Source organism: Mytilus galloprovincialis, chromosome 8 (genome assembly GCF_965363235.1).
Source record: "Mytilus galloprovincialis chromosome 8, xbMytGall1.hap1.1, whole genome shotgun sequence".
Classification (NCBI taxonomy): Eukaryota; Metazoa; Mollusca; class Bivalvia; order Mytilida; family Mytilidae; genus Mytilus; species Mytilus galloprovincialis.
In genome coordinates, this window is record NC_134845.1 from 11096827 (window position 1) to 11111236 (window position 14410).

Consider the following 14410-nt stretch of genomic DNA (forward strand, 5'->3'; position numbering starts at 1 on the left):
CAATATTTTGACATTCTGCGAAACATTAAGAAGCATTCAATCTCATTTTAAATTGGTTTTAAATTTGAAAAAATTAAACCCAAATACATGGCATTAAAAGTAATAAAAAACAAAAAACAAATTTAATAACCATACATTCTTTAATATTTACCGATTCCAGCGAATTCTGGCTTATCATTGCTGCAGTATTCATGAGCGACCTCTTCGTTTCGAGTGCTACAGGTTGTATTTTCAGTGTTGCATAAACAGGAGTAATCCAGCGGATTCCTGGGACAAACAACTTCTGATTGAATATATCGTTGTACATACTGCGGGCATTTAAAATTAAGAGTAGGCAAAGCTCCAATGATACAGTCGACTAACATCTGTAATAGTTTGGTTATACGAGAATTATATCATACTTCATGTACTGGGACTACATTATGTGTGAACAAGTGTTAATAAACTCTTACTAAACCCTGTTTCATTGGTCATTGATTATATACTGATTTATTGAATTGTAATTAATGATCAATTCATTAGGCAAAAATAGAGTTCTGGTATTCCATTATTATCACAACTATCAAGATTTGGTCCATGTGCCACTTAAAATATTGTATTGTGGTATTACAGATCTGAAGTCCTGTAGAGCCAAGTTTAATCCGATGAAATAAGCCTGTCATAAAGTTGTCACATGTTGAGACTGTATAATAAAATCAAAATTAAAAGTTGATGGGGCAGCAATGAAAAATGCCCATTGTACTGTATATATAATTCCTGAGTCTCATTCTAATGTAAAAATTACCCCGTCAATGCACTCTGTTTTTCATTGTGGATTTACTAGATTTGAACATCAGTTAACTTCTTTGTCCTTTCACATGAATTTTAAGTGTTTTGCAAATATTGGTATATGAAGATGACACATATACATTTTGAAGTAATCAGGATCACTATGGACATATTTCACATTTCAATCTTTTGATCATATTTGACCAGTATGAAATATACATACAAAACGCAGACATATTCAATTTACATTTTGCACTTATAATCATACTTTAGACAGCAAAATATAAACGTTAAAGAAATTCAAACTTACGAAAATGAAAATAATGATTTTTTTCATGATGATATATCATGTTCAGGCTGCACACAGAAATCGGTACCGCCAAACTACAATGAAAAAAATAATATTAAAAGTACTGCAAATAAGTATAAGTAATATCATGCATATAAAAAAAAATTATATGGTCCAAATTAAATACTCATATGATTCTGCCGTGTATAACCAAACGAGTATATGATTATACTAATATCGTCGAGAACATTTGAAAACACTAAATTAACAGTTTACGAATTTGTTTATTTATCATAAAGAGGTTGCTGACCATACGAGACATGTGTTTAACTACTCGTGAGAATATGATATCGCTTGATATCAACTCTCGTTATTCAATTGAGGCCTCGGTGGCCGAGTGGTCATAGAGGTACAATTTTGTATAACTAGCTGGTCATCACTGAGGTTGTGAGTTGAATCCCGCACGGGACAGTTACAGCTGCTGCAGTTGTCAGTTCCCTACCAAATGTTGGTGGCTCTTACCGGGCAGTCCGGCTTTCTCAAATAATAAAAAAACTGACCGCCACAAAATAGCACAATAATGTTGAAAGTGGCGTTAAACATCTATCAACTAATCAATCGTTATTTAATCAAAATAGTAATAATATACATGCTAAAGGCTAAAACCAATCAGTAAGAAACATATAAAGGTTAAAATGAAATTTTACGGAATCGCAAGAACATCAAAAGTAACATTGAACTGGGCTGTTGATATGAATAGCGTTTCCTACTTCACATTCATCATTCAACCATCCCTCTCTCAGTTCAAATGTTACACTCAGAGATCAGTAGTTTATTTTACACGCGAGACGATCATTTTGGTATTTGAAGATCTAAAACAACGAAATGATTTGCTCGAGAATTGAGACACATTGTATAAATAATTAATCAGTGATGGGCGCCGTTATTATAATATTGTGACGATGTCGGTATTTATTTTTTTATTTTTCTGTTATAAAGAGACCAAATGACACAATAATTAACAACTAAAGTTCAGGTCTCCGCAAGGCCTTCAAAAATGAACAAAGCCAATACTGCATATTCAGCTACAAAATGACCCTAAAATTATAAATGTGAAACACTTCAAACGAGAAAAGTAACGGTTTAACTTCTGTACAAAACAATGAACGAAAACAAATATCTTGTTATTTATTAATTTTTGGTGGAGCAGGATATTTTAACACGTTATATGACAAAAAACAAGAATAACGGATTTGTGATTTTCTTTGGTCCCGACATTTTGTCAATGTTGCACGTTAATATATTTCAAACATGCATTATTGATAGGCTATAAAGGGGGTTGTTTTGCTTTCTCAGACGATTCTTATCAAGTTTACTTCTTGAATAATACCCAAATAGCCTTGATTACAGAATATTATAGCATTATTCATGTGATGAGAAAATGAAAGGACTGCTTTCATTTTGCAATATCAAAGTTCTTAAGAACGTGTCACTGTTCATTAAGAAATTAGGTAAAATATTGTGATTAATATGATTATATGTTAACATTGTTTTGTAGAAACCATTATTATGACTATGTATTTTTGCCTCTTGTTGCACATGTAAATATGTGTCTGAGGCCGTGTTCACACCAAACGCCATGTACAGTAAACATGTTCACAATTACACGGTAGGTATAGTGTCCGGCTAGGATCGGTTTTTTTCGAGTGATTCGGTCCATTTTTTTCGAATGTAGTTCCACGGGTAGTAAGGTCGTCATATCGAGTAGCGTTTAGTACAGTGATTTTGTCATAGTTTGGTTAAGTTGGTCATGAATAAGTTATGTTACTTCCCAAAACGATTGCCTCAGTTCTTTTGAAATGAGCAGATAAAAAGCAAATTAAATGTTTGAATCTATATTGTTAATCAAACTATCTAAATTGAAATTCTTGTTTTAAAGAATTAAACGCAGGATAACCAAAATATCCAAATTGGTATGGTTCGGTTAAGCGATTGACATGGTTCAGTTAAGAGTCTAGAACTTCGTCATGGTTTTGGTTACATTTGTCATGGTTTAGATCCAAATTAATACATACTTGTGGCACTTTAAAATTGATAGTTTGTTTGTAATGGATTGTGAAAAATTAAAGTAATACAATTAACTAATTGACTAAAGAGGAAAATATGCCAAATTTAGTGGGAGTAAACGGTAAATCGTACATTCATATAGTTTTGTACCCCGCGTAACGCATTGCGGGGTCAATGGAAATATCGGGCGTTTAAAAGAGTTATGTCCTTGGAAACATTAGTTATATTAAAAATTGCATTGTTAGCACTCTCAAATGTACTATTCTTGTCAGAATTTTACGACACCTATCATAAGTTTAAATTAGCAATGGCCTGGACGAATTCAAAATTTAGTGCCGATAAATTAATTTTAAAAGAGTTGTGTTCCTTAGAAATATGATTATATGAAGAACTGCATTTTAAGCGCTCTCATATTTTCAATTCATATCCGAATTTTATGAAAGTTAAATCATAGGTTGATATCAGCCATGTTTTGGACTGATTTGAAAATTAATACCGAAATATTATTTTTTTACTATCTAACTGTTACGTTTTTGCAACTCTAGTAGACGTCATTAATCATTTCTCACGATAATTATTCCCGTCAGTGTCCACCTACATAGAAATGGTACCGTCCATGATACAATAACTCAACTATAGAATTAAAAAACGATATCGAGAGGACACAAAATAGTCTTCAAACATTCACGGAACAAAATGTTAACCTGGACGACAGTTTAAACATATTTATTTAGTAAAAGAGGGACCAAAGATACCAAAGGGACAGTCAAAATCGAAAATAAACTGACAACGCCATGGCTAAAAATGAAAAAATACAAACAGACAAACAAAAGGACACATGACACAACATAGAAAACTAAAGAATAAGCAACACGAACCCCACCAACAACTAGGGGTGATCTCAGGTGCTCCGGAAGGGTAAGCAGATCCTGCTCCCCATGTGGCACCCGTCGTGTTGCTTATGTGATAACAAATCCGCTAAATAGTCTATTTCGGTAGGTCACATTCATGAAAGGGAAGGGGATTAGTAAGCTGTAAGTGAAATTAATTTCAAAATTAATTTCAAAGTGTGGAATTAAAATGTATGAAAGATCACAAGTTCGAATTAGAAATAGGTCCATAATGTCTATTTTTACGAACGAATAAAAATGATTGTATTTTTTTCATACTGTACAAGTGTATTATGCAGTACCACTTAACTCTTTAAACCATTTTTCTTGTATGCTATAAAGTTTAGATAATATTTCGATTTAGTATTTAGTATGAAAAAAATGTACATTATTAAATGTGATTGAAAAACATAATTGAAAAATGCAATGATACACGTATACTGTTGTGCTTAGTACTAGTATATTTAAACAGTGTACAGCCTCGTTTCTGACTCGACAAGGCGAGAAATCACAGACAATAAGATGAATATTGGTAGCAGTGTTCCATTCTGAAATAAATAAAAGAAACCTTTTGTCTTAGATTTAAGTTGTTTTATTAGTTGTTATTGGCTTGGAATATACTCACAGATCAGTTCTTTCTTTGGTGTTTATTTTACTTGATTTCTTTTCTGTATCGATCTGATCAGTCAAGCCCTTTTCAACATTTTTTTTATAGTTTGTTGTGATGTAACCTGTATGCCCAGATTAAAACAAGGAGCTGGTTGGGAGCCCGCAAACATTTAAACCACGTCATATTCTGTATGGCATTGTATAAAGTGTACAGTCTGTAATGCACTAGCTGTCGTTTTTTTCATATATCATATTTATTTTTGCTGATTGTTTTGAACATAAGTCAGGCTGTAAGATTTTTTATTTGAATTGCTTTATCTTTAATTTTGTCGGAGCCTTTAACAACTTGCTAAGAGGTATGAGTTTTGTTAATTTTTGAAGGCCGTATGGTGACCTACCATGTACGTCATTTGGTCTAGGATGGATAGTTGTCTCATTGGAAATCATACTGTATTTACTAATTGTGTATTACTATGTGCTTTCTTATGTCATAGTGTATTCCGATAACACCAACTTTTAAAGAAATTTGCTATAATTGAAATTCATTAATATATTACTCTAGTGATCTCTATACGTGCTTGTTCTATAATTATGATAATAATAATAATAATATCTTAGCTTTACTGCAGACGACTTATTTTCTCGAGCGGTTTATTTTTGCAAGTAGAAGATCATCGTTAATATGTAAAACTCAGATTTACTCGTCTTGGAACAAAACAACAACATAATAAAATAGCGACACTGTATTGACTCAAAATAGGATATAATGGGTTTCACACGAAACAAAATATTAGCGAAAATACTGTTTAACAGTATTTTAATGGTTGTACATAATGTCTGTTTATTTTGATCGTAACACTTCCATCATTCACGACAGGAATCACATAACTGAACCATGTCGAACATGAACTAAACCATGACACTAATGAACCAAACCATGACACAGAATTTTCTGTTATCTTAAATTGTGTGCAAATGTGGGTGTTTTTAGGAATAATTGACGGCAGATATATACCATAACGAAATATGGGATAAAACAGACAGTAAAAAAATAACTGTACTTTATGCATTAGTAACGAACAACAACTTATAAATTTTGACATACGCAAGCATTATTCTGTGTCAAATTATAACTATATGATGAAAACTTTAATGTACTAACATATAAGCAGTAAACAAAGACACTTACCCGCTTGATTTTACATTCAGAGGTTATTTTAGCGAAAAGTCCGAATGTTTATATTTTGTCAATGATTGTCAATAAAAACTCTTAACACAACCATGTCTACCTTAACCAAACTATGACAAAATCACTGTACTAAACGCCCCTCGATATGACGACCTTACTACCCGTGTGTTCGGGCTTTTTCGAGTGATAAAACATGCGATAAGTTCAATTAACTCTATTTCGTAATTATAATAGTTTTTACATTTCTACCCATCTTATATTGAATACTAAACATGTTTTGATCAACAAAGAAGCACAATTCCTTGTATTTAACCAAAAAATTCAGTGTTTGTTATTGTCCGAGTTTTTTCGAGAGCACAGTTGTGAAATCGTCCGGGTTTTTAAACAAATGGTCCGGGGTTTTTACAGAAAAATTGAATAAGAAAAAAGGTTTTCTAAACTTTAAAAAATGACTTTTTCTAGTTTATAACTGTAATCAAGTGAAGGCCAATATGTATATTTCAAATAAATCATCAAAAACATATTACAACGTTATAAAAATGAAGCTTCATTTAATTTAATGCAAATTTTCTGTTCGGAGAGCGTTCTACAACTTCTTTCCAGTGTTCATTTAGAAATTACTTGATACTTAACAAAACGGTGTTTAGAGCATAGTGCAGGGAACTCATAATCATTTTAACTTCATTTCATGCTACTTTTGATTTTACAGTTAATAGCATTTCCAGTGGTAAACCCCGGAGATTTAAAAAAAAAAGGAGTAGGAAACATTATAGACAGAAGTGAAGAATCAGAAAAATGCTATGTAATAAAAGATATTCTACTTAAAGATATTCTAAGAGACCTGCCGCCACCTCCATAAAAAAAATCCCTCAATAATGTTTTTTTAAAAACACATACACTTATTCCACCCCATTTTTATTGCCGTTGAAAATAAGTTTGAATAAAATTTCATATATAATCAACAATGGAATGAGTAGTTTATTAGCTAAATATGATCCTTTAGAAATGATAGAAAAATACAAAATATGTATATTATATGCTTTCATCAGCTAGATTGTCCAGTGCCTTGAACGACATCAGGAACAGTATTGTAATGTCTTGATTGATATCCATATTTTTCATTTTTAGGCACTTTTCTTTTATTGAAAGGAAGTTATCATGGTGTTTAGTTGATGTATGACTAATTATTACATATCCATAATCAGACACCTCCTCACAGTAGTAGCATTTAAACATTTTCGGTTTCCATTTCTTAAACAATAAAATAAATAATACAAGATGCAAGACAAATAGTTAAGGAAATATTTCGAATGTATACTCTTTTAAAAACAAACATATATCTCACTTTACACAATATATGTATGTACGTCTCAATCAGAATTGTCTATGCTGACATTAGATTATAGACATCACGAATATATACTGTACATGAAATTTATAAGATGTTAGAAAAAGAATATATAAAAATTAACGATACTTGTTTTTTAAAATGCAAGTGTTAATACACCATGTGCCTTGAAAGCAATTTTAAAATTTGAACCTTTATTTTACAGTTTTTAAACGTAAATACACTAACACATAACATTTTTAGCTATACGAAATATGTATAATCACTCGATAAAACAAGGACGCAATCGAAATAGCCCTGACTGCTCTCGAAAAAGCCCGGACATGAAGAAATGAATTTAGTCCTAAAATGTTGTTTTCAATGCAATAACAATAATTTTTGTAAAGAGTCTGTATATCTAAGGATATATAGATTCCATGTATGCATTTCCGTCGACATTTCCTTTGTTACGTGTATGAAAATAGCTTTATTCTGTATTTTGGAATAATTTAATTTGGGATGTAACGCGTCTTCTGATTGGCTGTCGTCGTTTTGTTTATCAGCTCATAGACATAATTTTACTCTGAGTACAGACAAACCTGTGCATCTGGAAAATATTTAAGGCGTAGCATGCCCTAGATAAATAATTTTCAAATACATTGTATGATTTAGAAAATTAAAAACCTTAACTAGATTTTGCAGTGCACTTTTTTTTGTCACTGCAGAAGATGATAAAATTAACAAACAGATGAGTTTTACTTGATATGGTCCACTCAGGTACACAGTTTAAATCACCAATTATCGACAGGTATCTATTGTTCATCTATTGTCCATAACAATCAAAACAGCTCACTTCAACTATTACCTGTGGGGAAGTTCGCAAACCTCTTTTCCAACATAGTTTGTTTTGACACCTTCTGGAGGAATGAAAAAAGTGTACCGCAAAATCCAGTTAAGTTTTTATTTTTCTAAAATATAAAACATATTTGAAATGTATTTATCTAGGGCATGCTATGCTTTAAACCTTTTTCAGATACACAGGTTTGTCTGTACTCAGAGTAAATTTTTAGGTAAAATATCAGCCATTTTAGACAAAGGGTCCACATGAACCTTAATGTAATGTGCATTGGTTTCACATCAAATTTGTTCACCACTATACACCTGCTTTAATAACCTGTACATGAGATTTGTTCACACTTGTAAACTTTAGGTCATTTAAATGCTCATTACATGGAATCGAAAATAATTTCTCGGACAACTTTTGTAGCAGTTTCGAAAGCCATTTGATGATTTGCAGTACTGTAAAGATACTAAAGGAGCTATCATTTGATTTTTACAGGGGAGGGGGATTCAGTTTGGATGCAAATAAGAAAAAAAGGCAACAGGATTTTTGAGTGAAAATAAAATTGTCATCTTAGCCCCGTTCAGACAAAAGAATCGTTAAAGAACATTGTAAACAAGTTTTATGAAAATCAATTTTATTAAAAAAAACTTTCTTCTTTGTATATAGTGGTAAATTCCATGTTCGAAACACCTTGTTTTGTGTACACGTAACCCACACAAGGCTTACAATTACTATGAACTGCATGTAGACAAAAGATGATTTAAACTACATGAGTTTGATCAATGGGAACGTAATTATGTTTAGTTTACGTGTGAATTACACTGACACAACAGCGAGTTTAGGGGCGGTGCATTATTTATGAAGCAGGGGGGACCGGTGCAAATGGTAAGGGGACATGTACTTTTTTCAACGTGCAAAGTAGTGGGACCTGATGATTTTTCATTATCTTAATGCATGGGACATACACTTTTTTCAAATGCTTAAGTAGTAAACATTTTATTTTAATTAGCCCAAAAATACACACAGTAAACATTCAAACAGAAACAGAATATGAGAAACAATTTTAGTTTTGACTGGTGTAAATCAGCCCATCTAACTAAATTAAATATTGATCTTACAAAATTCAAGCTTATAAGGTAGTTTGTTTATTGCTGAGAAATGAAAGAATTTAATTTTATAATAGGTAAAAATAAAAATTATTATATAAATTCAGATAGGCATCTTTAATTTTTTTTATAACTTTTTCAAATCAACTTGGATTTTCATCAAACTATGTAGCTATCTTAGATATATATTAAGCTTACTGAATCCCAGGTCATTTTGTTTTTTGTTGTATTGCTGTCAAATTCAAGAATTAAATCAATCTAGGTCAAAAAAGCTAGAATTTGCATTTCGCACATAATAGAGATAGTACACTTTAATTATTTTAATAACTTTTTCAAATCAACTTGGATTTTCATCAAACTATGCAGCTATCTTAGATATATATTAAGCTTACTGAATCCCATGTCATTTAGTTTTTTGTTGTATTGCTGTAAAATTTAAGAATTACAGTAATCTTGGTAAAAAAAGCTAGGATTTGCAATTCAGACAAAATAGAGATAGTATACTTTAATTTTTTTAATAACTTTTTCAAAACAACTTGGATTTTCATCAAACTATGAAGCTATCTTAGATATATATTAAGCTTACTGAATCCCAGGTCATTTTGTTTTTGTTGTATTGCTGTCAAATTTAACAATTAAATTAATCTAGGTAAAAAAAGGTAGAATTTGCAGTTCGAACAAAATAGAGATAGTACACTTTAATTTTTTTAATAACTTTTTCAAATCAACTTGGATTATCATCAAACTAAGCAGCTATCTTAGATATATATTAAGCTTACTGAATCCCAGGTCATTTTGTTTTTTGTTGTATTGCTGTCAAATTCAAGAATTAAATTAATCTAGGTAAAAAAGCTAGAATTTGCATTTCGAACAAAATAGAGATAGTACACTTTAAATATTTTAATAACTTTTTCAAATCAATTTGGATTTTCATCAAACTATACAGCCTATCTTTGATATATATTAAGCTTACTGAATCCCAGGTCATTTTTGTTTTTTGTTGTATTGCTGTCAAATTCAACAATTAAATTATAAAGTGTACTATCTCTATTTTGTTCGAACTGCAAATTCTAGCTTTTTTACCTAGATTTATCTAATTCTTAAATTTGACAGCAATACATCAAAAAACAAAATGACCTAAGATTCAGTAAGCTTAATATATCTCTAAGATAGCTGCATAGTTTGATGCAAATCCAAGTTGATTTGAAAAAGTTATTAAAAAAATTAAAGATGCCTATCTTAATTGCAAATCCAAGCTTTTTTTTTACCAAGATTACTTTAATTCTTAAATTTTACAGCAATACAACAAAAAACTAAATGACATGGGATTCAGTAAGCTTAATATATATCTAAGATAGCTACATAGTTTGATGAAAATCCAAGTTGATTTGAACAAGTTATAAAAAAAATTAAAGATGCCTATCTGAATTTATATAATAATTTTTATTTTTACCTATTGTAAAATTAAATTCTTTCATTTCACAGCAATAAATCAAACTACCTAATAAGCATGAATTTTGTAAGATCAATATTTAATTTAGTTAGATGGGCTGATTTACACCAGTCAAAACTAAATTTGAAGGTCAAGACTAGTCCAGAATGTTAAAATGATTGTCAAAAACATTTATATCCCAATAAATATTGTTGCTTTACGTTATTTAAGGTACAGATTGTGTTTTTATTCACTCAATATATTCATGATATTCATGGGACACATACTTTTTTAATGAATAGAGGTCATGGGACATAACTTGTTTGCCTATCACATCAGCATGGGACATAACTTGTTTGCCTATCACATCAGCATGGGACAATACTTTTTTCCAAACAGGTTTTGGGATTTGCACCGGTCCCCCCTGCTTGATAAATATTGCACCGTCCCTTAGGTCAATGGGAACACGGCCTCAGTGTTTCCAAATAAAGTATACCATATATTATTATTGATTAATAACAAATTACATATTATGATTTTTCAAAAATAAAGATAATTTACAGGAAATTCGTTCAGGGTTGGATAAGAATCGGTACGAAATCAAAATCGAAAGTAAAATTATTTAATAGTGCTATCTATAATTAGGAGGAGAAAATATATAGATATATAGTGCAAAATAATAATAAAACTTGCATATACATCTTATATTTTAAACATATATATCTTATTATTATATCTACTTACGTTGTGTTGCCATTTAGAATCTGACAGTAGTTAACGATTTTCAGAAAATTGAATGCATAATGAATTACACTTCCGGGTTAATAGTGACTTATCAAAATAGAAATTGTCAGGTCAAATTGATAAAATACTTTGAGTGTTAGATGGTTTTTTGAAATTGCAAATTTAGTTTCCTATAGTGTTTCGTTTTCTATTTTAAATGTAAAATGTTGATTTTCGTTTAATTCCTGCTTCAATTATGAGTTAAAATTATATTGTATTTACCCTATTAACATAAGTTAAAACGTAGATCGCATATATCTACAATCATAACAATGATTGAAATTGAATGTACATTGTCCATCTAAATTTTTTAATCAAACCCATGTAGTTAGTTGCTCCGGCAACGTATATATGCATGTTTGAGCATTGGTGTGTATTTAAAGAAATGATTCGTAATTTACTTAAGGTTTATTTTTGTTTAATGAAGTGCATAATTTCGGATTTAATCAATATTTCAAAATTAACCTGTATTGCTGAACTAATTTTATACATGGTTTTGTATAACATTGACACTGAAAATATTTATAAATATATATAAAAGTTGAAAGATTTGCGCAACCGTATGAATATATATGTTGTTTTGCTGATGTTTAAAAGAGTTATTATAGACCTGCACTAAGTCGGTCCATTATATGAAATGAGTTTGAGATTGTAACATGAGTATATATTATTTTTTCTGTATATGCAAAATTAAAGATTTTAGGTAATTGAAATAAAAACACTTGTTTATTAATCTTTATATAAGAAGAAGATGCAAAAAAACAAACTTTAACATATTAAAATAACAATGAATGTTCATTGTTTTATTATGCACAGAATGCGTGACCAATATTTTTAGAAATGTAAACAAGGTACCATGTTCTTACAACAACTCGTCGTAGGAACATGGGAAACGATTTATAGTTTGCGTTTTGTTTCTCAAAATAGTTATTTTATATTCCATTTTGTTTATTATCATAAATATGATATGTGTTTTCAGCGTGTTATCTTAACTGGTGATCCAATTAATGGATATGTCGTAGATTTGTCAATTTTACTTATTATAATTATAGATATTGTAGAAATGAATTTATAACAAGCGATATGGAATGTTAGTTTGCACTTGATGATGTCTACGTATTCATCATGTTTATAGATCGGTAAAAACGAATATTACGTAATGGAAATCTAGGCGACAGCAATACACCAGAATACCCCCACGGTCATCCACTGTAAAGTTCATGCATCTACGACTAAATTATCAATCAGTACACATCCAATGTTACATTCCCAAAAAATATGTTGTACTGTCTCTTTTGTTTCATTGCAAAAAACTGCATAGGTGTGTTTCTTTAAGTTTACACTTATATAGCAGATCATTTGTGCATTAAATTATTTGCAGAATTTTGTTTTGAAAAATGTTCATTTTATTACTCAAAGAACACTTGAAAGGATGCATATAGAAAAGATCCCAGTGAGCTATTTCCATATGCAAAATTTCTTTCCATTTATTTTGTGATTTTTTTTGGGGGTTTTCATGATAAGTAGGCAAAAATAATTTATAAAAATATGGGCATGATTTCTGATTTGTTTTCAAAAAGTCTAAATTATCACAAGTAATGTTGATTTTTTTCCACAGTTTTTGATGTGGTCCTTCCAACTACTTGGGATCATATGATATATACCATAGAATTGAAGAAAATTTGTATCAATATCATATGTTTCTTTAAATTGATTAAAAGACAGAAATTCATTGTTCTCATTCAGTAACTCATTGACAAAAAATATTCCTGTCTCACACCATTTTTCATAAAAAATAGTTTTATTATCAATTTTTAAAAGTGTATTAAACCAAATAGGTTGGCCCATAAAATCATTATGGTCATGGGTAGCATTCCTCAGTTTAGCCCATTTTAGTAGGATGTCCTTCCAAAATCTATTAAAATATATTGAAATTTGTTCAATACTATCCTTATTTATCATCCATATTTTATCTGCACCATATTTTCTATATTTATCATTAAAAAGAATTTTCCAAGGAGAAAGATTGAAAGGGTCTAATAATTTATAGATCCATGTCGTTTTTAGTGAATAACAGAAGGATTCAATATGAGGCATCTTTAGTCCACCAGTATCATATGATCCACTTAGTACATTTCTTTTTCCTTTGATTTTATCTGGTTTGCCATTCCATAGAAACTTTAAAAAAAAAAATTTCAATTTTCTTAAAATTTTCAAAAGAGGGATTTGGCAATATTGTTAATGACTGAATGAGAATTGGCAATGCTAAAGACTTTATGACTGTAATTTTTCCTAGGTATGTAAGATCTTGGTAAATCCAAGTATTTAATAATGCCTTTATCTTTTCAATTTTCTCTTCGAAATTATAGGCAGTCTTGTCGACAGCAAAAAGATCATAGTTTATACCTAAGAGTTTAAATGTCCATGTCTGATTCCAGTTTAATCTTTCTCCTTGGTGAAATATTTCCTTTGAACGTGCTTTTGATCCAATCCAAATTGCTTCAGTTTTTTTTCAAAATTTGCTCGTAAACCAGAACACTCAGAGAATTTTCTAAAATATATAGAGATTGTTCTAACGATTTTTCATCATCATCTAAAGTTAAGGTTGAGTCATCTGCATACTGACTAAGCAAATATTCAGAGTTATCTATCTTAATACCATTAATATCTGGGTTATTTTTCATTTCTGCACTCATAAGTTCCAAAGCCAGTATAAAAAGGTAAGGGGATAAAGGATCCCCTTGACGGACCCCTCTTTCTATATTAAAGAAACTAGAGCAATGACCATTATTTATGATACAACTTTCGATATTAAAATATAAAGATTTTACCCAATTACAGAAATTCGGACCAAAACCTAAGAATTCAAGTGCTTTATTTATAAATGACTATTCAAGAGTATCAAATGCTTTTTCAAAGTCTAAAAGGAGTAGAAGTCCAGGTATATTTTCTTCTTCAGTTCTTTCTATTAAGTCAAAAATAAGTCTTGTACATTCCCAAATGTATCTACCTTTAATAAATCCTAACTGTGTTTCACAAATAATATGTTTGAGCAAAGGTTTAATTCTATTTGCGATGGATGCGGAACATATTTTCATATCAACAT

The 14410-nt window shown here is 30.3% G+C and overlaps 1 protein-coding gene across 1 annotated transcript in view; it reads right to left on the minus strand.

The window, feature by feature from the left end:
* The window catches only part of LOC143085068 (uncharacterized), a 31170-nt gene extending 19805 nt beyond the window's left edge, over positions 1–11365 (minus strand). Inside the window, exons 1-3 of the mRNA XM_076261232.1 lie at positions 11266–11365; positions 1079–1152; positions 152–365 (exon numbers count right to left, since the gene is read on the minus strand). Of these exons, the coding sequence (XP_076117347.1) occupies positions 152–365; positions 1079–1105 (241 nt within the window). The 5' untranslated portion in view covers positions 1106–1152; positions 11266–11365. The remainder of the gene's footprint in view (positions 1–151; positions 366–1078; positions 1153–11265) is intronic.
* Between the last annotated feature and the right edge of the window lie 3045 nt (positions 11366–14410).